Here is a 25,705-nt window from a genome sequence, read left to right as displayed (position 1 = left end):
TCTGGCAGCCCTCCCCGGTAAAGCAAACCTCACGCCCGAGGGCAGCGTTACCTCGGCTTTGTTGGTTGCGTTACCTTGTAACGCCCAGAACTGAAGTTAATCCCACCTTTTAAACCACTGGGGCTTTAGAAAACAGCAGCTTTTCTCGTTTTGCTTAGTCTGGATGGTCTTGAGGCGGCGGGTTGAGTCTTAGCCCTGTACCCCACGAGCACCGTTACTAAGGGCCGCCCACAGAGCAAAGTAGGGAAAACAATTTATTTAACATGCAGCAGAACAAATGCATTTGAGATGTATATACAGTGACAGCTGTTCGCTACGAAGCGGGGACCTCACCTTACAGACAAGGAACAGGCGTAGTTTAATTTCCAAAGCTTTTAGCAACGCGTTTCCACGCGGCAAGGCTCAGGGCATCTGTGCATGTGGCTGTGCAGCGCGGGCAGCGCGCTGCCCTTAGCGCCGAGGCCAAAGCCGTTCTGCAGAAAGCCCTTGCGCCCCCCTGCCCTCCTCAAAGGCCCGTTGAGATTCGGGCATAGGCATCTCACGCAGTGAAACCCGCCTCCTCAGGACCCCCCGCGCCCTGTGCCTGAAGTGTCGGGGCAGGAAGAATCCCCTCCTTGTCCCCCAGCCTCGCCCATCGGTTCAGAACCGCTTCCTCTAAGGACCCAAACGACGCGCCCGTCCCTCTCGCCTGCCTCCACGCAGGGAGCTGACCGGGCGGGTCTCCCTGCCCCTCACCCCAGGAGCTGAGCGCTAGTTCCTTGGCCAAGCTTCGATTCCTCCTGCAGGGCTGCTCCAAGCCTCCCGTCAGGGCCTCAGGCCTTCGAATCCGCAGAGTTTTTCACCTCTAGTGATTCTTACTTTGCAACACCGTAAAGAAAATTCAACTATAAATAACTCCAAGCTGCACTTGCAGTAATGGGCTTTACGGCCGCCGTTAATTCCAGCAGCACCTTCTCACGGGAGTTTTCTTCCTACAACAGGCGGGGCCCCCCCCCCCGATTCCCTCAGCACTCGAGCTGGCTGCTCCCACTCAGGTCGGTGAGAGCCGTCGCTTGACAGCGCTGCTGGAAATGCTGAGCTTCGTGCCCAGAGACCCGCCCGACCCGTGCTTTTGTCAATGGATGTTAAAAAAACAACAACCCTGTTTAATTTAAACCAGCCTGTCTCAAAGCTAGCTGAGGCACCGCTTGAGGTTGGGAATTGAGAAGGAGAAGGAAGGGACTTGCTGGAATCCAGTTTTGGTGATTTAAACCCAGTTTCTGGTGGACCGTAGCTAGAGGGGTCAGCTCTTTGGCCCCTGCTAGCGCAGAACACCCGCGTCCAGCAGAACGGCTTTCCCTCCCGTGGGGACAATTGCATTTAGCCACTTCGTACAGGGAACAAACAACACAGGGCGTTAGACCCAGCACATGCGTCGTCACAGCCCAGCGGGGCCTTCTTTCCTTTCGCTGTCTGCTTGTTTCTATTCCGATATCCTATAGCTCTATTATTTACACCGTGTATTTCATTGTACTCATCTCGATAAGACACAGTCTTCGACTACAATAATAATACTGCCTGCACGAGGGGCTTCTCTCCTTATCCCCGATTCAGTCACTGCGCCTGGTGAGCGACTGCAAGGAGGTTTCTGCACTCCAGGCGCTGTCCTCCACCGACACTGACCGCTCCTTCCAGCCCCGCTTACCTCCTCACCACACATCTCCTCTTTACCCCAACACTATGGGATGCAACAAAGGCAGAAAAATAACCAGTGTAACCATTTGCGTACAGAACTCGGCCCCAGCTGCCCAAAAGGGATACCACAGGGAGGCAGCCAGCAGCATAAAATAAATATAACTGAGGATACAGCAGCGTCGCACACCACAGAGCGAGGGTCTGCTCGCGTTGGCCGTTGGGAACGAAGCAGCGGAGGGGAAGGAAGGGAGCTAAGTGCCATTTCAGTGTAAAAAATAAGCATTCCCTCAGGGAGCCAGCATTATTGCTCATCATGCTTAGCAGGTCCGGCACTGAGGAGGTAAAAGTCCGAGGGCGGGCATGTGAAAGGGCTCTGCACTGAGGAAGCTCACGGTGGCATCATCACCCCACCAGCCTGCAGGTATCTCCGGACAGCAGTGCAGGAACAAGCCAACTACATCCCCTCCTGACAGGTCTCCCCTCAAAATACAACTACTTCAAGTTTAATACAGTGGAAGATAGGACCAGATTCACCCAGAGGTCAAGATAAAAGCAGCTGGCGCTGCCCGTTACTGGCTGCCACTCAGTTCGTGCTTGGCAGAAATGTTCCAGGACCCCTTCGACGTGGGGCAAAACACTCTGGACTAAAGCTACAAGCGGAGTGGTCAGGACATGTAAACAAAGCCGAACGTCACCAGTGGACAGCACGTGCGTCCCTCCCCACCTCACGTTCATTCCAGTCCTGCGGGATCCTTCCCTGGTCCTGTCACAGTCTCTGGCAGTGCCTGAGGTCATAGATTCCCCCACTGCTCTACGGGGGGGAACTGATCCACTTCGCCAACCTCTGTGCTGGGCTGGTCTCCCAGCGTGAAGGTCAGCCTGTATCGCAGCCTCACTTTCTCCTGCAGGAAAGACAAAACCCAAGAGCAACGTGAGAACAGCCCCGGTTGCCCCCGAACAACGCGTTTCACTGTCACAGCTCTACAGAGCACAAGGCGTCTGCTGCACAGAGCAGGGGGAGGAGGGCCAAGGTTAACTCCGTGGAGTGGTTCAGCTATTTAGCGAATCTGAGTTATTTACCTTACGGTTTTTATACTACAAAACCTTTACTGCTCCACGTGGAAGAGCAGGAGAAAAGCATGAATGACCTGTGATAACAGTTTGCACGTACATGGCCAGCACCCACTGCTCAGCCGCTCTCCAGTGAGCCTGAGGAATGCTGCTGGGATGGTTCAACGCTTTCAGAATTCAATTCCTCCTCATGTAGAAGATAAGAGTTCCTGCTCTGAAAAATATTCCTACTAAAACAGTAAGCAGGAGATGGAACCAGTCCTCCCACGAGGGGATCTCCACGGACCTCACAAAGTTTCTCCATAATCCATGGACGCCCTCTGACATTTATCCTTTGGGCTCTCAAAGCTTTCAGCTGATAATTTAAGGACCCTTTTGCCATAATTCTCAAGTAGTAACATCTAGATTTGTCAAATAATTGGAAACTACTTCAGCATACGCCTTTGCGCTTTACGGAGCAGGCCTCTTCCTTGAGTAACTACAGCAAGGAGGAACAGCTACTCAGATGCTCCCAGCACGATCAGCAGAAAAGAAAGCGCTGACCACGTTGTTTCACCGGTCGCAGGCCCGTCCTCGAAGGACACCGAACAGACAAGCCCTGACACCTGCCCCTTGGTTCAGGGCTGTCAGGCCAGAGCCTCGACACGGCAGAAGTATTTCTACCGCACCAGCTGATTTGACCTCAGTCTAACCATCACCAGAGCCAGGCACTTCCAGTGCACGAGGGAGTCAGACGAGCTCCTGGTACAGCTCTGACTGCTGCCCTTTAAAGCTGAGCCTTATATGCCTGTTGCCCTTTTGCTGGGAGAAACGTCCAGGTCCTTCTCGCACCTCTCCTTGCCGACAAGGTCTGTTGGGGAAGAGCCTCCCTCTAGCCCTGAGCTGAACCACCACCGTTATGCAGTAACCGCCCCTGGAGCAAACAGCAGTATGCGCTCAAACCTTTGGCCCAACCCCGCCCCCGCAGGGCTCAGCTTACACGGAATTCATCTGACAAGGACAGGATAAGTCCCACGGCCCCTCTCACCTTCGCAGGATTTGCCAGAAGCATGACTTGGGTGATGGCAGCAGGCGGCTGGATGGGACTGAACGGAGAGAGCTCCGTGCCAGAGGGCGGCTGCAACTTCACTTTCATGGACTGCAAATGAAAAAGAAAACGGAACCTCAGGGGTTCTCTCCTACCTTGGGGACAGCGAAAGGTGCACACGCAGGCCGGGGAGATAACGGCACAGGAGAACCAATCCACACGTGAGGATGAGGAGACGAGAGCCTGCTCTGCTTGTGCAACATGATAGGGACAGGCAGACTGACGAGGCAGCCCGGAGTGAAAGCACTGGTCAGGGCAACACCAGCAGCACTTCCTATCGGAGCGCTCCTGTGTCGGAGGGTTTAACGCAAACGCCTTCACGACGGTAGGCGGATCGTAGCTGAGACTGGGCCAGTTTTCAAAACAGGAAGCTGGCCATCCGAAATTATCTAGACACAGTAAGTCTAGAATGGAACCTACAGTCCGATTTAGGATGTCTGTTAGAATTTGATTGTGGAGCCTCAAGGGTGGCTCTATCCGTGTAACAGCCCTGTCGCTGTGCTGAGCCACCTGCATGAAGAGACACAGCCGGCCCGGTCTTAGACAGCAAGAAAGCCAGAATACTAACTACCTGCAGTTCTTCACTTATCCTACTCGGTATTTTCTGCCTCTGACAACCACCTTTATGTTTCGGAAACAGGCAGAGCCCACAGAACGGTAGGACCAGGCTCTCCCAAGCCCCCGAGTTCGCAGCCAGGCCCTCCCGAGTGCGCAGCGGCACGCCGGGGTGCGAGCCACGCGTCCCTACCTTCGGCACAGCAGCCTGCAGCACGATGTTCTTCACGGGGAGCGGCGCCGTGTTCAGCATCGAGACTACGACGACGAGCACGTCCGACCTTCCCGGCGGGCACTCCCTGGCAAAGTGCAGGAGGATCCGGAAGCCGTTCTTGTCGTAGGCTGTCACCGGGAGGGCGCTGCCTGCCGCAGGGAGAGAAGGGGAGAGGAACGCAGGTTTGTGCTGCGGAAGACGAACTGCAGCAGTGTTAGGCCATCTGACCGCTCGTCTGGGACATCCCATCCTTTCTCTCTACTTCGTAAGCTTTGTCAAGAAGCTTTGCTTTTAAAAAACATTTGGAGAAAGGCAAAAAATGTGAGATACTTACTGGGTTTAATGGATTCCAAGGGAACATGGACATTGGCCAAAGAAATTTCAGGTGCTTTCATGGGACTGCCTTGCTGCTGGAACGATGCCGGCTGGAAGAGAGGACTTCCTGAGCCAGCAGTGCAGCTGCCTGGGAAAGGAACTGGAGGGGCTCCGGGGGCAGTGGCTGGCAGCCCTGCAGGTGCTATTAACGGGGCAGAGGTGACAGTGCTTGGCAAAGTAACCCCAGGGAACACCGAGGGTGTCGCCATGCCTTGGGTGGCAGTCCTGGAAGAGAGACAGAAAAAACACGGGAAACGGAGCTGAAAATAAAGCGGGCATTTCACCGCAAAGCCAGAGGTAACAGCAGAGCACGAGGACAAAGCAGTGGCCCGGAGCCACACTGGAGCCTGTGACCCGTTGTGGTCTCACCTAGGAAGGAGAGCTACAAGGCAAGCGGTGGTGGGAGGGCTCGGCATCACTCCTCTAAGTCAGGAAGAAAGCAGAGTCCCGCCTTGGCAAAGGTGCGCAAGGCTAAGATGGGCAAAGGCCTCTGCCTCCGAGCGGCCTGTTCAACTTCACACCGCGCATTTGTATCAGGCAACAGTACAGCTCTTGTGCTCTACCTAGTAGTGCCTGCCTTTCCCTCCCGGAGGCGGGACCCTCGCATTAGCTTCTGAACTGAAACCCCCTGAGAAGAAAAATCCCAATCACACATTTCTACCAAACCAGGGAGTTGAAAGCCCGGCTCTGAACCTGACGCTGCAGCAAGCTTGGCTTTCTAACTGCAGAGACAAAGCAAAGTCCAGGACTTTTGGTTACCCTTTGGCTTCTTCAAGGAGCTGTCCCAGTGCATCCATCTTATGTGACATATTGCTCCCCAGAGATGAGCTGAAGTACCCAGGAGCAGCTGGAATAGTCTTAGGAGGCCCTGCAGGGGCAGCCGGTACTGCAGAGAATACAAACGGCGCCGGGCTCGGTGCGGGGACGCTGGGAGCAGTCTGAGAGGCTGTGAAAGCAGAGGGCAGCGTCACTGACGTCCCACACGTGGTCTGTGATGTGTGATGGAGAAGAGGGTTCCCTGCAGGGTTGCAAGCAACAGTCACCATCTTCGGGTTAAAGAAATCCAGGTCCAACTGGTCATTCTGAAAGAGAGGACAAGTAGATGCTCTAACTCACTGCTCCCCCCTGCTGTGGGGATGGCACTGTTGCAGGGGCAGATGATGGATTTACCACAAAAACAGGTGCTGGGTGGCAAGCGGCAAAGCCTGTGGCCTATGTCAGGGCTACATCTGATCTGTAATTTAAGCAAAGGAAGTGCTAACGTCATGGGGGACAGATGGGAGACTGAGAAAGCCAAGTTCAGGGATATCTACTCTTCAGATGCAGCTATGCCAGATCTTAGGGCTAAGCCAGGCTTCCCCTCAGGAACAGCAGCCCCTCTGCCTATACGCGTGATCACGCATTTCTCCAAGGTGATGGAGTGCATCCCGAGACCTCTCACAACGACAGCCCATCCCTCCCCTTCTCCCGAGACCTTCCTTTGTACCTCAAACATGCTCCACTGGTTGTTTTCTGATGTCTCCTTCACTGCTGCAGGGGCTGGGTCGTTCAGGCCTGAAAGGGAAAATAACAAGTAGGTGACTGGAAGAGAAAACGAGCTAGGTGTCATCGCCTGGCAGTTGTTTCAGTACCATCAACTACTCGATTCAGCTCTGCCAGAGCCCAAGAACCTGATGAAAGACAAACTGGCTGCAAGCCTACAATGAGGAAAAGACTGGCAGCACCAGTAGCTGACAGTCACCCCCTGCACACAGCTCTTCTAACCCTTCCTGATCTGCAGTGTCTTCTGCTGTTCATATCCAGGCTCCACAGGCAGGCAGCCCCTCTAAGGAACCTTGCCCTTTAGCACAGCCGCAAAGTCAGGGCTGAAGTCCGTACCAAACTGCAGCCTGCAAGCCTGCAGCGATCAGACTGCAGGTACACTCAACTTGTTTCACTTGCAGCCTACTCTGGGAAGATCAGAGTTTTTAATACTGACTGACTCACTGACCAGGTCTCATATTCAGGGCGATGCAAGGGAGCGTCCCCCAGACTTCTCTAGAAGCCAAAGGCACCTCGTGCTCTTTTCAGACACGCCACATGCGCAGCCAGCCCTCACGCTCACGCTGAAGGCAGGAAGCAATCTTTGTTAGGCATGGATTGAGCAGCCCTTTTCTAGGCCCCTTGGTGTCTTACCTAAGCACAGAAGCTCCTCATCCAGCAAGGAGAGGGAGCTGGCCGCGCTGCTCTGCTGAGCGGGTGCAGCTTCCACGTGGCTGGAGGAACTGCTCCGCAACTGTGCGAACGTCTGGGGAGGAGGCGGGAGAATGGGGATTTCTGCTGGGGGTAGGGCGGCGGCGGGGGCTGGCGCCAGCGTGGTGGGGGGCAGCGGAGGCGGCGGGGTGCTGGTGACGTCCAGTCCAGCAAGGTCGATGAGGGTGTTGAGATTATTTGTGGAGTTACTCCCTGCAGCGGACAGGAGAAGAGCACTACTAGGAAAGAAGGCAAAAGGCTCAGTGCAAACCCAATGTACAGAATAAATTATTAGAGAGATGGATTAGATAACACAGATCCTCATTTAATCACGGCTTATGGCTCTTTATAACGGCGGAAGCCCACACACTCTCCACCTAACCATTTGCTGTCCACAAGCTACTTAAATCATCACAGATACTGATGAAATTTCTGTCTGAAAAATCAACATCTGCTCCAACTCCTGCTCCTTCCCCAGTGCTCCTTATAGATAATTCGTAGTCTTTTCAAAATCTTCTGAGCTCAGATGAGGCTTTGGGAGATCCTATGGAATTGCTGTTAACAAAGGTTACCAGCGAACTAGAGAGCTGAGGAAAATTCGTAATGTCTGGGTCTAGAATTCCCTTCATATTTAGGACAGCCTTGTCCCGTCAGATGCTGTCAGCAGCATTATACAATTCCTCTACTGCTGTCCATGCAGAGACGTGTGTGTGACCCCCAAGCAGTAATTCTGCCACACACGTGTCCAGAGCTTTCAGTGGTGAAACTGAAGCGTAAAGTGGGCGACTGGCCTAAGCTCACAAATGGAGCTGCTGGCAAAGCCAGGACCCCTGGCCTGGCTCCCTCTCTCCTGCTATTGTCCTTCTGATAAAATCCTCCTCTTCTTACACGTCACCATTAAGAAACAGGACAAATGTGGAAAGGAAAATGTATGAGAACCTCCAGCCACACCAACTGTTCGGATGCAGGTTTGCTACTGATGTTATCGAAGGTTTCAATAATACAGGACGAGCAATGGAAACGCAAAGCTGCAGCACTATTGCTCACGTCCAGAACTGTCCGTCCGCTGCGGAGGAGCTGCACTGTGCCCCTGTGCTTCACAAACTGTTGGCCACAAGAGCCACCAATAGCCTACTTCACCACAATTAATAGAAAACCCCGTCCAAAAGACACACAACTGCAGGATTCAAAATTCAAGTCGTCTTCCCAGGAACTCACCTTCCACTCCAGACATCACAGGGAGATCCACCTCACCATTGATCACTTGCCCCTCTATTATTTTCTTATAGGAATTTATCACACGGGATAAATTGTCACTGGCCTGCAGAATATCCCCTACATGTAAGAGAGACAAAAATGACCTCCAAGACTTTAGTAACTCTGCTCCCACTAATGCTGAGAGTACTCAGTTATCAACTAAATAATCAGCAAGAAAAAAACATACTTATTTGGCTATGAGCTCCGTTACTCTGTCTTTGCCATGCCGCTCTAAGCAATACCCTGACCTTTCTAGGTCCATGCACGTTACAGTAACAGTGAAAAAATGAGTCCAAGGCTTTGCTCCCCACAGCAACACCCTTCCCCTGCCCCCCCCATTATCGGGCCCGGCCTCCCTAACCACCAACTCTGCTGTCAAGTCCTCGCCTGAATTTAAACGATAAGCATAAAGAGGCACGGATCTCGTCTTTTATCTGCTTGCTCAAAGCAAAGCGCGTTCACAGCGAAGAGGCGTCTGTGCAGCGGCCGCTCCCTTGCTGAACCCCTGCACGGTCACAGGTCACAAAAGCAATTAAAAAAAAGAAGCGTAGCTTCGTTTACCCAAGCTGCTGTCGTTATCCTCTGTCTCACTGGCCAGCTTGAATAATGTCCGTCTTTTGGTTTCACACCTTTCATAGAGCTCCTAGGAAGACAGATTAGGACAAAGGGTTTCATCAGCCACTGCCAGCAGCACCCGTCAGCACAGAATGACTCCCCAGGCAGGCACTGGAAAGCCCAGAATAGAGAAACCCGTCTCCCGGTGCTGAAGGTGCCAGTGTGGCCGGACAACCGAGATCCCCCGTCCCTGCCCGATTAACAGAGCTGCGAAGCATGACGTCAACCTGGGAGTCTGAACACAACCTGCAGTTTCAACACAACATCTCTCAGCCCTCCCTCACGTCAGCGCTTATGGCCAGCTCTGGCCCAAGAGCCGCTTGTTCCTTGTATTACAGTAGTCCCTAAAAGCCCGAGGAGGAGCAGAATTGTGCTTCAACAGTCATGCTTCAACTGTGCTGCAACCCCTACCCCGCGTCTGCAACTGCACAGAAGAAAGGTAGAAAGAAGGAAATGTTTCACAGAAACAAATCAGTTTCTTAAGCTTCTTACTATCGTTTCAGGAGCTTGTGCTGAAAAATGAGTAGTTTTAACTTGTGAAATTAGATAAGGTGCAACTCTTCGAGGCCCTGGGCCTACCCAGCCATCCCTGGTGGCTGTTATGACTTTTACCTTCTTGATGTTCTCCCGACCTTTTAACACCAGCTAAAACTCTTCCTTTGAAGGGAAGGACACACTTCCTGCCCCTTCCAGCCTTTAGTTTGTCCATCCCCGGTGCAGTAAGGGACAGTTATGATCTGCAGGCAGTGTGTCCCAATAGGAGCATGAATTACAAACTGCAGCTTCTTGATTCTGCCACGCTGCATCTTTGGAGAACAGCTGTACCTGGCTTCAAGCATGTGCAAAACTGAGCCATCACCCACCGACTCCTTTGGTGAAAGGCATTAAAAACATGGTTATTTTCTTTCCTGCTGTTTCCAACAACTGCTCTTGTTTCTCGCCATTGCTCTCCATTTTACTGCACTGTTTGTAATTCTCTGCAAAACTCAAGTCTGTAAGAAGGAAGGATTTCTGGGAGGAAGGGGCAGCCCAGACCCACCTTCATGAGCTCGCGATCAGCCTCTGACGAGTCCTCCTTGCTGTAATGAACCAACATCTCATTCAGCAGCTTCACGTTGTTATTCACTTCCTCTAGCGTGTGCATGCGCTTTGTCACTTTTTGAATCCGAGCCTCATCCTTCAGGGTGTAAAACACAGACTTAAAAAGTGAGTTACCCTGTACGGGTCCATGGTGTCACAACAGCAGGTACTATCTGTCAATCATGTCAAGTAATGTCTATTTAAGTTTAAGCTAGGAAAAAAAAAACAACAAAAAATGTCTCCATTCATGTGAAGCTTTGCTTATTTTATTATTTTTTCATCACCATTCTGAAATGACAGAAAATCCTGTATTTCCAAAGTCTCATTAAATAGACTTTAATGTATAGTTATACCACTAAAAATAAAAGAGCTCCCAAAAGTTCCTTTCTGACTTTTTCAGGTTGGTGGTTTGTTTGGTCACTGTGGTGGTGCAGCACACCCCCACCCCACCCAGGGCCACCTGGATAACACCGATTGTACTGTTTTCTTGGGCAAAAGGACTTGGGCGGCAGGCAATCTCTGCCCACACCTGGGCCAGCTGCTGCCTGAATGGCACATCAGGACCACCCCGAGATCTCGGGATAAGCCCTATCTGCTCCCTGACTTGCGTACCAGAATTGTGGCCAGAGTGTAAAATACTGGCCAAAGCCATTCGCCTCGATCCTATAACCAGCGATCCGAGAGGGGACCCTTGGAGCTCTCCGGGACCGCAGCGGGCTGGGTGACCCTGTATCTCCCCCTGGGCTGGGACGCCTCTCGGGGTAGATTTCTTAAGGATTGAAGGATCGTCTGCTGACGATTTCATGAGGACTCAAAGACCTGATTTCAGGGGTCTGTTCTGAACCTCGTGACAGGAGAAGATTGAATGGAAACACTGCAGTCACCTATACGCCCCCTTCAGTCTAGAAGCTACCCTCCTTCTTTGCCGGAATCACGGTGAGTCACTTCCCGACTCCAGAGCCTCTAATGACTGCCATGGGTGGATGCATCACAGCTCTACAAACAGGAAAGGTGTTTCCACGAAGCCTGCTTGTGAGAAGACCCAGTGCAATGACACAGTCCTCAGTATCCTGGGGTGGTACTGCGACATTCCCACCAAACCCTGATGCCAAATACCATCTCCAGGGATGAGAACGCAGTTAATTACAACATGGAGCATTCAGTCCTTGCCCCTTCTTGCCCCGTCCTCCACCAGAGACACCAACCATAGACATTTTTGTGACATAAACATCTCCCATTTGCGAGCTGGAGTCAAAATTACAACACGTTCATACCACGCAGAGGCCAAAGTCATCAGATGGCACCCCCTTTATGCCAGTAACCACAGGGACTAGACACAAGTCAGCACTGTTAGAGGTTTTAAAAAATAATAATAAGCTGGACGTGGCTGATGGCCAGTCTCATTCAGTCCCCACAACTTAACTGAGGAATGCACTAACACAATGCTCCCAGAGCCTGAAAAACCCAGGTTCTGCCATTCAGATCCTAAAGCTCTCCACCATTTTGAAGTCAAATTGCCTGAAACCTGGAAAGCAGGCTGCTGACTGGAGCCAATCCTACAGGAATTTCTTACCTCTTTTACCATGGATTTTATAAGCTTGTTGGCCTCTTGTAAATCATCTGGGTTTTTGCTTTTCAGCAGTTTGGCCAGAAGCTGTAAGACGAGAAGAGGATATTCACGACGCAAATAAAGACCCTTTGGCAAAGGGAAGCAGAGAAAGGAGCTGAAGTGAATGATTCAGGGGGAAAGAGATACAGCCCCCTGTCACAAAGCTTACACTGCTTTCATAGTTACAGTGACCTCAGCAGGAGTCATTTATTTTTATTGTTTTATGTGAGTTGCTGCATTCTTGCTTCTACAGTGGACATACACTGAAATCTCAGACTTCTGACACTAGATAATTATTCCTCCCATATATCATTTTTGGTCCTTGGTGTGAAATGTTCTCTGTCTTCTAGTACTACAGCAGGATGGCTCTTTGACCAGGAATAACCTCATAATGATAACACAGACAAGGCCTTAAGTGAAACGCCAGATTAGGTACGTGGGCAAAGCGATGAGTTCTGAGAAAGTACACAGCACCACCCCAAAAACAAAAGCCAAATTAGTACACTTTACTTCCTTATTCTAAATGTGCACTGAGTAATCACTTTGCATTAGTGATTATGATACAAGTCTTCCCTGTACCTTGGATTTCTCCTCATCGTCAAACACAGGGTTTTTGGGACGAGGCGGCGGAGACGGAATCAGGGTTCTGTCTGCAGGAATCACAGGATCAAACATAACGATCCCTGAAAGCAGAAAGGGAACCCCCGTGGGTTTGCAGACGCAGCCACACCAGGCAGCGCACCCAGTTATTCACAGGCTGCTATCAACACCCAGCCCATCTGCCCACCGATACCAGCACGCTGTTCTCATGAACAATATCGGATCAAAATCACCGAGCACGCTAGCTGGAAAAACAAAGAAAGCTTTCTCTGATAAAGGCCAAAACCCCAGCAAATGTGTTGCCATGTCCATATTGCTCCCCTAATAGCTCAGTATAATCAATAGTGCTCCACTTGTTGTCTTCTCCCCTTTCACTTCAGCTGCTGAACCACTAAGCGAAGTCCCAGACAACCCAGCTTTGTGCAAGCTCAAGGGCATGACATTTGTTTGCATAACTGAGCTGAGCAGGAAAGCAGACAGCAATGGAAAATGGGGTGATGAGCAGACTCCTAATCACGAGAAGAGAAAGAGCCAAGCTTCCCGGTCGCTCCATTGTCAAATCCCCAGATTTGTGCTCTACCTCAAGAGCTTTCCTGGAACCAATTTTTCTTACGTTGAAGCTGCAAGCTTCTCGGCTGAGCTTTATTCACTGTGCCTACACAAGAAATTTGTATCAGCTACACAAAAGGTGCAATTGCAAAGTGACCTAGTTAAAAGAACACAAAAGGCTACATGGAGGTTCTTATTTCACTTTAAATTAGACTTGTTCAAATCACTTAATAGTCAGTTCCAGAAAACCTCAACAACGACCCTGCAAACCAAAACAAACATATTTGCAAGGTGTTTAACTAATCTAGTTTTAAAAGCCAACCCAACCCAGCCCAAGGCATTTAAATATAATGAAAAGCTTTTCAGGGAACTTCTCCCTTGTTCTATCTCCCCTCAGAGCTTGCCTTGACCCCACATAATTGGAAGCTATTTTGTGACACTCCTGCTTACAGCACAGGCCAGAGAGAACGCATGGACGAGCAGCTGACTTCCTACCTTGTCGCTTCAGCATGTAGTAGGCATCCTTGATTTTGGATTCTTCTGGCAATGCCACTGTCCAGCTGTACAGCAATTCAATGACTTTGGTCTTCACCTTCTCCGAGACTCGGTCTCCCAGGTACTAAGAGCAGGGGAGAACAAAAAGTAGTGAATTCCCCATATTCTTCATTTCTCTTTAAAAATAATGCCCAAACCCAGAGACTGGAAGTTCGGTGACAGACATTAAAAAGTGTACAATCCAGGTTCCAGAATGATCTAAGATACATCTTACTAAGAGGAAAAAATACTCCTCTAACATATTTGAAAGAACAGTGAAGAGAAGCTTTGCAATTATCTTCAGCAAAAGCAAACCCAGCTATTCTGTTGCTTTCAGGACCTCACTATTTAAAAATTACAGCAATACAGACAACCATCCCCTCCCCTGTCTTACGGGAAAGAATCTGGGAATACTTTGCTGCACCAATCCTGCCTCTGTCTATTTTTTGCCACGTTAAACTGATCGTGAACGCCGAGGGACTTAGCCAGGCGCTTTTTACACAGCAAACCAGCAGCAGAGCGAGGCCTAGAGCTCTACGGTGTGTTGCCAAGTCTCTTGTTTTAACGGCTGCACCACACCTCTCTTCCACTGACGCTGGAGTTTTGTTTGTTTAAAAAAAACCCACCACCATAGCCCAAGCTTTAGAAGCTCCTGAGTTACATGAAGGATTAGAACAGTACAGAGACTACACGCTGACAGTAAGCAGGTACAACTTACTGACAAAAACAGTAAGCAGAGCATAAAAGAAACCCATAATAACTTAGCTAACAAGTGCTCTTGAATATAGGCTAATAAACGTAAGGAGCCAGACAGAGCAAGCACCGCAAATGTTTTGGACGTTGCCTGTAGCTTCCGGAGGCCAAACAAAAAGTAAATACAGCCAAAAGGCTCAGGGACTAACCTTTGGAGACACAACTTTTATTAACTCGTTTAAAAAGCGAAACTTCCCTACTTCATTATGAAATCTTCTCCCACAATTCTTCATACAAGCTTCCAGCACCTGCATTCAAGTAACAAAAGCAGCGGCTGAAATGACCACCAAAACCCTTAAATAACAACGCAGCTGTGTTCTGCTTATAGGGGAGCTGAAGGATGTGGGTCAGAGACACGCACTCCCGCTCTGCGACACAAGCATGGATCTCCCATCTTTAGGGGTGACACACCGAGGCAGACTGGCCTCCCACACTCAGCCATGTAGATAGGGGTCTCAGTTACCTCACCGTTAGGCCTCATAACAATGAACACAAATCTTGCCTGAAGATAACAGCCGAAAGCAGCTAACGCCCAACCAGAGTTATTTCTGAGTGCTCTATTGCTAATGAGCAATCTGCACACTTCAGTGAGGCAACCGTGCTCGCTCTCGCTGCTCACTCCCTCCCAGCAGAGGGGAATGGGGGCATTCAGCCCCAGTAGCGCCCCTGACACACACCGTGCCCCCTTCTACTCTGCACAGATGATGTAAAATGGATATATAACCGGATTTAAGAGGAGGGGTAAGGACTACCTACTGTCAAGGCTTGGACTGCCTCCCATTCCTGTGGTGACTGGATTTTATGAGCCAGGAGTCTCACGGCTATCTGTGGCCTGAAAGAAAGCAGACCCCCGTTACAAACAAAGCAGGCGAACGCGCTGAAGGATTTTCAGACTTTCACTAATTCTGCTCTTTAAACGAGATGTCTTTCACATAACTAAAAGGAAATGCCATTTAGTACTTTTCATCTTTCCACCAGTGGACAAAGGCTAACAAGAAACGTTCAGGGCATCTTTGTAAGCCTGGGTGTTTGCACACGTGAAAGGAAGCGAGGGCTGGTAGTCTGAGCCAGCAATTCCAGATTCCTCCTTGGGAGGGGCCAAACAACTCCCAGTGCAGTTCCCAGCCCAGGAAATCATTTCTCTTGCACTAGGCTCCTTTTCCAGAAGAAAACACTTCTTCCTTAGCTCACAGGAATGCTGGGACCAGGAGGTTCCCTCCGTTAAGCCTTGCGAAGATTTGAAAGATATGAAGCCCCATCAGGCACCAAGAGTTACAACCCCGTTTTACAGGCTGGCAAAGAGGATAACTTCGGCTAGCTGAGAGCCCTGCAGCTGCAGAAGCTGACATTAGAGGCGGATTCAGAAGTCCCATTTTCCTAGCGCTCAGCCTGCGTATAAGCCATGCTGCCTTTCACAGAAGAGAAACCACACCTCACAGCATCTTCTTTCTTTTGTAGCCACATCTTCCTTGCAGTATCAGCATACAGAAAAGAAAACGTGGAAGTCTGATGATCAAATGATAATAAAGTAGCATTCACAGTTTAAAATGTTAAGCCTAGAGCAGTTTGGGACACGCACCCTTCAAGTTCTTTGTTGATCTGGTCACAGAATCCGATGATGTATTCCCAGTCTTCTTGCCTGTTAGATGGGTTGGTGGCTTTATCTTTGGTAAGGGAAAGAGAACATATTATCAATAAAGCAAAAGAAACAGTACAGAAGGTCATGCATTTCCTAGAAAAAAGCATTTGACATCCATTGCCAACTATAAAAAAGGAGAAAGAAGTTTGCACATGGTACATCTGTTTGGGGAAAAGGGTGTGTCCAAGCTGAGACACCCAAATATCCAGCAAGAACCACTGCTTTCCAAAAAATCAGGTGCCAAATCTCAAGTACTTCAAAACACGCTACTTCCATACTCTAAATGAGAGTACAGGATAAAATATTTGAGCTCGCAGAGTTTCCCTCTGCCTGAAATGCTCTCTCTTTCTATTTGGCTATAACACTAAACTCCTTAAAAGCTAAACCCTCACCCTTCCCAATGAGGAAATTATTTTTGTATTGGCCAGGAGTTTTGTGGAGGTAAGAGTTGGAACGTCAGATGTTTAACGTAAGTCATTTAGCATTAACGCTTGTTTTTAGAGTGCCAGCTGATTTGTTAGATGCCTTAGCATTTCTCCTGGGAATTACGAAATGAAATTTATTATTCTACTTCGAGGTGTTCTCACAAGTAATAAACCCCACAGCCTGTACCTGATCAGGAATTCAAATCCTGTATGCTCAAACAGAGGCCGATGCTCTACAGGCTGGGCTAATTCAGGCTCCTGAAGGATCCTCCCTCGGGTACCAGGGCCTTGTATATTGTACTGACTGCAGAATAGCGAGGCTATCAGCATCTTTTTTTGTTATGAATTCATCTTCTCCACGTATTCTACTTAACTCTGACGGAGCACTGAACTTACAGGAGACAAGATTCCTGCTTCAACCTAATTCTCCAGCCAAGATGACTGGACGTGATGATTTTTCTTTCTTGTAAGGGAAGAAACACCACACTGTAGTTACATATCTAAGGGCTGGCATTTAAGAAGCATTCCTCAGAATTTTAATACAATGGAAATAGACACAGAAAAGAAAATGTTACTTAGCCAGACAGTAGAGAGCAGGGAAAGGAGGACAGGAGAAAACCCAGCACACATCCCGGTACTGTCATCACAGAGGGAAGCGTAACGAAATAAACACGTGCTACATTACAAAGAGTCATTTTTTACCCTCATTAAAACATATCCTTTTACCTTTCCACAGGCAGATAAAACCAGCTGTCAAATATGTACTCCGAACCCCCACTTTACAGCGCACCTCAGCCCACCTTCTGTGGCGGTCCGAGGAGGTTCGCCCATACTTTCCTCCTGACAGAAGTATAGTTATAAAGCAATTTTGTAAATTGTTCCATGGATTGCGCCTGCAGAGGCCAATCTCTGTGTCCGCTGCTGACATTCACGGGCTTCTAGATAAGCAAAAGGTGGCAGCCAGGGCGGGCTAACTGTAGGATGGCATCTTGTTGCGCTAGCTAAGCTACCACGCTATTTTTTGAACTCAAGAGATCCAAGAGAGGCTTAGTTTAAAAGACAGCTGCTGCAGAGCCAAGCAACTGTTCAAAACATATGTGGCACTTAAACCTTATTACCGCACTCACAACTGCTGAACGCTCTGGAAGCATCATGAAACCGCAGACTTACAACAGTCTGAAGGCTTTTTGTGCAAGTCAAATGGTATTGTGCACGGTTCGGTGCTCCAAAGCACCTCTGCTGCTCTGCAGGCCTAGATGAAAGAAACACGGTTCTTGGCTGGAGCTACTGGAATTCATTTAATAAATACAGGAAGAGCACAAACAAGTAAGGACACTCAACTAAATGAACTCTTTGTTGGTTGCACATCCTGAAATTAGGAAAGATCTGGTACAAATAGAAAATGTAACCAGTATTTCCATGTTCCAAATGCTAATTTTAAAGCTGTTCTGAACATCTCCAAAGGTTTCCTGGAACGACACTGATTATTTCACGCTCTCAGAGTGGGTTACGATTCATCTAAGTTTTTGCACCAAAAGCTCTCACATAAAGATAGTAAAGTCTCAGAAGGAGAAAGAGATTACTGAAGGGAGGTTATGACCCACAGGAAGAAACTCCCTATTTCTAACATTCATAAAAATTCCACGTGAAGGCCCAGTTCATAAAAGTTAATGAGCTCGACCAGAAGTCCTGCCCTGGCTCTGGAGATTGATGTGTTTGCAAGACAGAACACACTGGTACGTACGGATAGCGCAGCTGATCTGGATACCAATCTCAGTACAGCCACATGAGCACAGCATCCCAGGTGAGCTAAATTACCTTGCTTAACCTTTTCAGGACATCCCGACTTGAAGCTGCACCGTGTCTACGAAGGTGTAACCTAAAATCCTCTATTTTATGCAGAACACTTAAAATGTGCAGAGGGAGCTCCTCTGCACTGCCTTATAAATATGGATTCCTTCCAGCAAGGGGAGTTTGGTTCTCTGGAATACCAAATCCTTGGCTCCTCTGTTGAAACTTCCAACAACGGCCCATTCGGTACCGGTTATAAAGTTGGCTTTCAGAGACACTTGTCCACCAGGTCCCATCCTGAAAATCCCACTTCACATCAGCAACCAAGTGAATCTGAATTAGCAACGTGGGAACACACGTCTCAGCACCATCCCAGCCCTGCCACCGCCTCTGCCTTAGCTTTCAGACACCGCTGTGCTTAGGATGTAAAAAGTTGCTTCCAACCCAAGCGTTGGAGCCATTCAGCCCTCAGCCAGACCCTGAAACACCGATGAGTCAACATTCAGATGCATCACTAGGTATGAAACAAAGGTGCTTATTTTCTCCATAAAGAAACCACTTGGAACGCAGAGAACCACAGACCATTACTTGACTGGTAAGGAATGCTCATCTTTTCCTGGGTTTACTGCTCTACTGAAATGAGACAAAAGCCATCCCAACAAAGGGTTTCCCCAGGTCAGGCTCAGCATATGAATTGGGAATCCCCAGCCCAAGCATGGTGAGTCTAACCATCGGATTCTGTTTGTATGGCTGGGAGGAGAATGCTGACCCACAACAATACAAGGAAAAAAGAAATTAAGACAATCACAATATTTTATCCATCTGCATCTATTACATAGCTGGACATAGCCTAAGCCTGACACGAGTGTGATACAATAAGCTTCCTTTTGGATACAGCAGGGAAGGCAGTGCTAAAGTCAAAGGATCCAGCTGTGTTTCTACAACTGACATGATTTTCTAACCTCCTCTTCTATTTCAGCTAAGTGCAGAAGAAGAGCCTGCCTGCAAGGAGAGAACAGAAAGGATCACCTTCTCTCATTCCAGCTGCCTGAAATGAGGCAGGAGGCATGAAGGTGCTAGATCATCGCTGCCTGATGTGCAGATCTTGCTGCAGTATTAGGACACAAGGACGATGTTACTTCATGGGTCTACGACACCACCTGATGACAGAGACAGGGCAGTGTGGAAGGCTGCCTACCACCGGTACCAAAAAAAATCACTGGCAAGAAGAAATTTTCCATCTTCCCATGACTGGGAAGTTGGCTGTGCTGCGGAGCAGTTCCAGCCCTTCCCTTTAGTAAGGGCACAGCGGGTGCACACCCCCAAGGTTTGCATCAGACAGGCACAGCTTTGTGATGGTTACAAGACAAAAAAAAAGCCCTCAGGAGGCCTGGTGAAAGCACTGAGATGCACCAGCCTTTGCACTCTGCCTTCCTGGGCTGCACGACTCCTCCGGTAATTTACGCAGACTAAATGCTCCCCGCTCCGCTACGATGGGAGGAGCGATATAATCACACCAGCACAAATCACTGTAGCAGTGACCTGGCATAAATGCATCCTCTTAAATGAGAGAGCAACACTCAAGCCTTGAAAAATGTGCACACCTCTGCAATCAGGCTCACTGCAATATTTCTTACAGTGAGTAAGGCCTTTGCAACGCTACCCTTCAGCATACGTTCTCCGGTGCAGAATCGCCTACTGCTTGGTCAAGGAGAGGTAGCTTTTCTCTCAACTTCCACAATTAACAAAAATGACCCCACAAAACAAACAGTCAGGAAGCTTTTCCAGGCTACACAACCTAAAATATCTTTCCTACTAGAGATATTTTCACACACAAACTGAACTCGGTGAGTCAGTTCTCCTCAGAGGAAGATTAAAAGGAAGGGATGTGGGTGTTTCTTCATGTGTCTCACTGGCTACAATAAAAGATATTGACAAACTGTGGGAGTTCAGAGGAGGAGCAAAAATGGTAAGGGGACAGAAGGGATTGATCTAAAATGAGAAGAGCTGAAAACATCATTTAGCCAGTAACAACTGTAACAGATGATGAAACCATGGATGTGCTTGAATTTTATATAAAAATACCAAGAGAGAACAAGAATTATTTGATCTTGTTTATGGAAGGATAACTCCAGAAGGGTAACAGGTTTTATACTCGAAGGTATTTAGGGTAATGACCATCTTCTGCTGCTTGCCTAGTGCCCGGCTACTGAGGAACCTCACTCACTGCTGTAATCAAATAACCATTAAAAAAAGAAAATTGAGGCAACAAGCTAGTGATGTGCAGGATAGCCTCCCACGGACAGTAGCAGGAGCCCCCACGCATGGAATATACAAAAAACAATTACTGCTATGACTGATTCAGTCAAGAATCGCCTCCCGATCGGCCGGCGCTGGGCTGGGATCCCGCCGCGCTGGGTTCTGTACAGCCAACAGCCCGAAAGCCAGCCGCGCCCCGGGCAGCACGGACAGACACACAGCGAGGAGATACCCTGCAAGGGCCGTGGATGAACAAGCCATGTGTGTCCCCCCCATCCCTCACATTTAAGATTCCGTGATTAAAAAATACCTTAAATACCTTATCTTGACAAAGGATTTTTACATATTCCATTCTGTACAGACCGGACATCCATAACTCCTACCCTGAAACTGCAGCTGGGCACAAAGCAGAATTTGTCTGCTTGAAAATCATGGTTGTGTAACACATGAAATACTATTTATTTGGAAAGTACCTGCAGTTCTCAGCCTCGCAAACAGCACCAATGCTGTACACTTCGCTAACCAAAATCCAGGCGAGGGAAGAAGAGGCAGCAGGGCCAGAGACCTACCGTGAGCCTTTACAGTCACACAAAAAAAAGCAACAGCCTTGCAGGTGCCGAGCAAGGTGAGCTGCGAACCTGCCCCTTCCTCCCACCCCCCAGACCCCACCCCGGCCCCTTCCTCCCACCCCCCAAGAAGCAGACCGATGATTAACGAGCCCACAGCCGCCGCTCCGCTCCGCACCCCCCCTCACTGACGCCGCCGGGCACCAGCGCGGCCCCGGCCCATTCTCCCCGCTCCGGGGGGCGCACCCCGGCGCAGGCGGAGGTCTCTGCTCCGGGGGACCGTCCCCCGGGTGCTCCCACCCGCCCTGGGCGACCCGGGCCAGCGGAGGGTCCCCGCCCGGCCGAAGGGGGCGGCGGGCGGAGGGGCTGCCGTGCGGCGACGGGGAGGGCCCTGCTGGCGGGACCGGAGGGGGGCCCAGGCCGCGGGGAGTGGGGCTGAGATGCCGCGGGGACTCGGCGGAGACCGCAGGGCTGCTGGGAGCGGCGCTGAAGGCCATGGGGACCCCGGGGAGCGGGGCTGAGGGCCGGGGGGCGCCGCGGGAACTCACTCAGCCACGACTCCAGACTCTCCCCTTCCGCCTCCGCCATGTTGCCGGCCCGCCCCGAGGCCACGCCCCGCCCGCGCGAGAGCCGAGCGGGGAGGCGTGACCGGGCAAAGGACCGCCCCCTCTTCGCCTCACGGGGCCCTGCCCGCGCGAGACCCGGGCTGGGGTCGTGGTCATGTGAAGGACCGCCCCCTCCTCCGCTCGTCGGGCCCCGCCCCGCGGAGGGAAGATGGCGGCGCCCAGCGCGGCGGGCCTGGCCTGGCGGCTGCGGGCCTGGCTGCCCCGGTGAGCGGGGCCGGGGCGGGCGGGCGCGGAGGGTGTGCGTAAACCCACGGAGAAGCGGTGGGGGCGTTCCCCGGGCCTGGCCGGACACGGCTTAGCTGGTGCTTTCGGGCTCGCGCGTGCCGCCGGCGCGGTCTCGCGCGGGTGTCGGCGCAGCGCGCGCCCGTGGGCGTTCTGCGGGGCTCGGGGAACCAAACCACGCCAAAACGCCGCCTCCCGCTGCGAAAACATGAATAAAACCCCAGTTTAAGGTACTCGCCCCGCTCCCACGAGCGCGGAATAGTGTTTGTTGGAGGCACGCAGAACCCGGGGCCTGCCGGCGCCGGGGCTGCGGGCTCTTCGGCCCGGGGAGGCGCACGCGTGGGCACAGGCAGGGCCTGGAGCCTGGGGCTCCCCTTCGGACCCGGCTCTTCGGCGACAGCCCCATGGTTCCGCAGCAGAACTCCGGGCCTTGCTGAGGAGTGTCCCCGGCTCTGCCGCAGCGAGGGGGAGGAAGGCGGCGATGCCTCTCACGACTGTCCGCGTCCCTGTCGCGACACGTCCCGTGCATCAGGTTACAGCCCTCCTTCTCCTCTTGTTCTCTGCAGGCTGACGCAGGTGCGATGGAGTCGCTACAACCCCAGTTACATAGAGCCAGAAGTGAGCAAGGAATTGTATGAGAAACCTTGGGAGGAGCTGTCTGAGGAGGAAAAGGAAAAGCTGGAGCTTAAGGCTGTTCGACCTGTGAAAGCTGCTCCTGCCACTGTCTCTAGCTCTGTGTTCAGCGACCCGATGATCAGGTCAGGGAAAGCATCATCTCCTTCTCTGTTACAGCTAGGTGCCACGGAGCCAAAACGCTTGGGCGCAGCGCTGTCCTCCTCAGCCTTCCCTTGCTATGCTGCCCGTTGCCTTCTGCTGCAGCACGATCCCTTTATTCTGGGTTAATCTTTTCCCACAAAGCCAGTCTGTTGACTGACAGTGATTAAAGATAATTACAGCAGATCTAGAAGCACCCAGACTTCACCATGGGAACAAGACAAGGGGGGGGCTTATTTCTGTGGGTGACAAAATCAGAATTTAAATCAGATCGTATGTGGCTTTGTGTTTACAGTAAATTCACCAATATGATGATGAAGGATGGAAATAAAGTGCTGGCCAGAAGCCTCATGGCTCAGGTGAGAACTCATTTCTTCTCCCTATGATGTTAAAACAATACAAAATGGAAGGCTGGGACATCAAGCCCGCTGGAATTTGGAATTACCAGAATTTAGGTCATCTCTATGGTCCTAACACATTTCCCTCTCCACACACCATACCCCTCCCATTATTCTCCCGATCAGACGTACGTTTTGTACAAGCCCCAGCCTCCTTCAGTTCACAGACCGGGTGGTGGTAGTTTAATACAGAACGTTCTCTTTCCACTCTTCAGTGTCTCTTGGACCTTACGTAGAACCACAGAATCATTTAGGTTGGAAAAGACCCGTGAGTCCAGCTGTTAACCTTGACACTAGCAAGTGCACCACAAACCATAAATGCAGAATATACCCTTAAAAGAATAATTTTGTCAGAAGAGCTTCCTCCCAGCTCTCTTTCACACCTTATCTTCTATACAACTTGCCAACGAAGTCCCACAAATGTGTCAGCTCTATGACACAGCTTTGAGTCCTGCTCTGACGTACAGTAACTGGGATGAGCTGGTGGTCCCATCTGGTGTGTTCCAGTCCTTGACACAGGGACACATGTTGCCCAAATGTTCCCCAAGTAACTGCTGATTCCTTGTGACGAGGAAACAGGCAGGGTCTGGGCTCCTGAGCCCAGGCTTTGGAGGGCAGGATGCTTAGTGCACACAGTCCTGTATTCCTGTCTCCGCTGTGTCCCTGCCCTCCCCCGGCTTCTGGACCGAGGCTGCGCTGCTCGGCCTCTTTGCCCCAAATGTAACGTCCAATAAAGAGACTGAAGAGCTGGAAGAGGGTGAAATAAAACTTAAGAGAATCCCTGACTGGCCTGTTGCCTACAGGGCTAGAAAACCAGCTGCAGGCTCAAGTGAAAGATGGGGCGCTGGTAATAGTGATGTAACTTCATGGAGTGGGATCATCCATCTGCTGTGCATGTCTCTGTTCTTGTCTTTGTCCCAAGACTCTAGAAGCCATTAAGAGGACACAGCTGGAGAAGTACCACAAAGCTCCGGAAGATGAGAAGGAGAAAATTGAATGCAACCCTTACATCATTTTCCACCAGGCTCTGAAAAACTGCCAGCCTATCATTGGGCTCAGCAACATCACAAAAGGAGGCAAAACCTACCAGGTGAAAGGGAGGGGCCTGGCAGCATATCTGGTGGGGAGAGAATTAGCTAGAGAATCAGATGAACTCGTTTCCACCCGTTCAGCTCAAGCTTTCCTCTCCTTGGAAAGAGAGCCACTTTGCAATCTGTATTGAAACAGCTCCTAAGAAACTGTCCAAGGTCAGGCCCCCAGCCTAAGAGCATGGTCATTCCCCTGTCAGCAGCGATCTCTGCTTCTCTGACTAGATAAGAAATATGCAGCAAATTTGTCCAAGGAGACAGAGATCAGTGACGGGCAGCAGAAGAACAGGCAGTCCTGGGCCTGCCAGGCCCATCCTGTGTGCTGCATCGTGTTGCTGGGGTAGAGGCCCCAAAGCCCTGGGGAGGGTCAGCGTAGCAGGAAAAGTCAACTGGATACAGTGCGTGCGCTATTTGAAACACGAGCAGACCCTGTCTCCGAGTATGGGCTCTGCAACGGTTTGAGACCTGATGGAGAAGTGCGATGCGGAGGCACGTCTCCCTCATTCAGTGCAGGGGAGCGGTGACCATCTCCCACTGCTGCTAACACAAACCAGTCTGGACCCAGTTCCCAGAGAGGCCAGAAGTCCTTGCAAGGGCCAGCGTCTGCTGGCAGTAGCCAAGGCTGACCAGAATTTCCACTGTGGTAGCAACGGCCAGTTTCTATGGACAGGCGAGGTGAATTGGCGCAGGTCAGCTCTTCGGAGCTGGTCTTACTGCAGGGAGCAGCGTGCTGCCACTGGGGTGGCAGCACGGTGTAACTCTGCACGTGTCCAGCTGTACCTGTATGACCGCTGGAGCACAGCAGGTTACCGCTCCCTCGCAGTGTGATAACTGTTACGGTTTAAACCTTTCCCAGGTCCCGGTTCCTCTGAAGGACAATCGGAAGCGCTTCCTGGCCATGAAGTGGTTAATCACCGAGTGCCGGGAGAACAAGAACCGTCGGATGCTGATGCCCGAGAAGCTCTCCCAGGAGCTTCTCCAGGCCTTCAACAATGAAGGGCCCATCATCAAGAAGAAGCACGTGCTGCACAAGATGGCAGAGGCCAACCGTGCTTACGCCCACTTCCGCTGGTGGTAGGGCCATGGCGATGGGACACGGTGCCGCCACCCCCACGGCCTGGAGAGCAGAGCCCCAGGGCCGCCCGCCTGGGAGAAGCTGGGAAGAAGAAGGAAGGGTGGAAGATCCCTTCCAGACTGAACTTCTGAAGATCCCTTCCAGACTGAACTTCTGAACTAAGCCAGGGAAAGCTCATCCGATCCCCACAAAGTTCATTTCCTTTGTGCTTGTTTGGACAGGGGAAGGGGAATATCAAGGCGTTACCAACCCCTGCACGGATGCTCGAGTTATTTCATAATCACCTTCCTGTGAAGACAAGCCTTAGATGTTTTTCTTAGAGCAAATGCTGTACAAAATCTTCCACTTACCCGGTTCCTGGGACTTTTACGTCTCTCTGCTCCTGTAACCAGCAATGGTTTTGGCTACAGAGCTGGATTTTTTTCCCATACCACAACCAGCCTTGGCGTGATCGGTACAGAAGGCAATAAAAGGCCCTTTTTGATTTTTGGTTCTGGTCATCAGCAGCACTATCTGCACGGATCTGATGGGAATGTTAACAGATAAAAATAAAACCAGTTTTATGGAGAAGGTTTCTTGATTCCAAACTTTTGTCTCTGTTGCTTGACTCTCACACTGCTCTTTCCAGCTGCCCTGG

General features: G+C 50.7%; 2 protein-coding genes across 4 annotated transcripts; one reads left to right on the top strand and one right to left on the bottom strand.

Moving 5' to 3' along the window:
• Nucleotides 1–240: 240 nt before the first annotated feature.
• Nucleotides 241–21,491, bottom strand: GGA3 (golgi associated, gamma adaptin ear containing, ARF binding protein 3). 3 transcript variants are annotated; one of them, XR_010375372.1, is made up of 18 exons: nt 21,434–21,491; nt 15,785–15,869; nt 14,962–15,037; nt 14,355–14,453; nt 13,414–13,537; nt 12,349–12,452; nt 11,734–11,856; nt 10,120–10,257; nt 9,027–9,108; nt 8,427–8,543; nt 7,152–7,421; nt 6,463–6,530; nt 5,736–6,058; nt 4,936–5,201; nt 4,581–4,750; nt 3,773–3,883; nt 2,846–2,975; nt 2,484–2,576 (listed from the first exon to the last, which is right to left on the bottom strand). XR_010375372.1 is itself a non-coding variant. In XM_064466814.1 (17 exons), the coding sequence occupies exons 1-17, from the start codon at nt 21,471–21,473 to the stop codon at nt 2,466–2,468; spliced, it is 2,307 nt and encodes a 768-aa protein (XP_064322884.1). In that variant the 5' UTR covers nt 21,474–21,491; the 3' UTR covers nt 241–2,465. The 3 variants fall into 3 exon arrangements, 2 of the variants coding, with proteins under 2 accessions (XP_064322884.1, XP_064322885.1); XM_064466814.1 differs by lacking the exon at nt 2,846–2,975 and having other exon boundaries at nt 241–2,576; XM_064466815.1 differs by lacking the exon at nt 2,846–2,975 and having other exon boundaries at nt 241–2,576; nt 11,734–11,814.
• Nucleotides 21,492–21,572: 81 nt separating this feature from the next.
• On the top strand, nt 21,573–25,638 carry MRPS7 (mitochondrial ribosomal protein S7). Its single transcript, XM_064466824.1, has 5 exons — nt 21,573–21,715; nt 22,300–22,491; nt 22,803–22,866; nt 23,828–23,995; nt 24,850–25,638. Exons 1-5 carry the CDS (start codon nt 21,660–21,662, stop codon nt 25,069–25,071), a joined length of 702 nt encoding a protein of 233 aa, XP_064322894.1. The 5' UTR covers nt 21,573–21,659; the 3' UTR covers nt 25,072–25,638.
• Nucleotides 25,639–25,705: the final 67 nt, after the last annotated feature.

Source organism: Phalacrocorax carbo, chromosome 16, assembly GCF_963921805.1.
Source record: "Phalacrocorax carbo chromosome 16, bPhaCar2.1, whole genome shotgun sequence".
Classification (NCBI taxonomy): domain Eukaryota; kingdom Metazoa; phylum Chordata; class Aves; order Suliformes; family Phalacrocoracidae; genus Phalacrocorax; species Phalacrocorax carbo.
This window is presented reverse-complemented; position numbering and strand designations above follow the sequence as displayed.

Excerpts from the sequence above, each read along its gene's own strand:
- GGA3 (XM_064466814.1), bottom strand. The coding sequence starts at position 21,473 with ATGGCGGAGGCGGAAGGGGAGAGTCTGGAGTCGTGGCTGA. Across the intron at positions 14,454-14,961 it reads AGGCAGTCCAAGCCTTGACA|GTGCTGGAAGCTTGTATGAA; the intron begins GTAGGTAGTCCT and ends ACTTGAATGCAG. Across the intron at positions 10,258-11,733 it reads TAAAATCCATGGTAAAAGAG|GATGAGGCTCGGATTCAAAA; the intron begins GTAAGAAATTCC and ends TACACCCTGAAG.
- MRPS7 (XM_064466824.1), top strand. The coding sequence starts at position 21,660 with ATGGCGGCGCCCAGCGCGGCGGGCCTGGCCTGGCGGCTGCGGGCCTGG. Across the intron at positions 22,492-22,802 it reads TTCAGCGACCCGATGATCAG|TAAATTCACCAATATGATGA; the intron begins GTCAGGGAAAGC and ends TTGTGTTTACAG. Across the intron at positions 22,867-23,827 it reads CCAGAAGCCTCATGGCTCAG|ACTCTAGAAGCCATTAAGAG; the intron begins GTGAGAACTCAT and ends CTTTGTCCCAAG.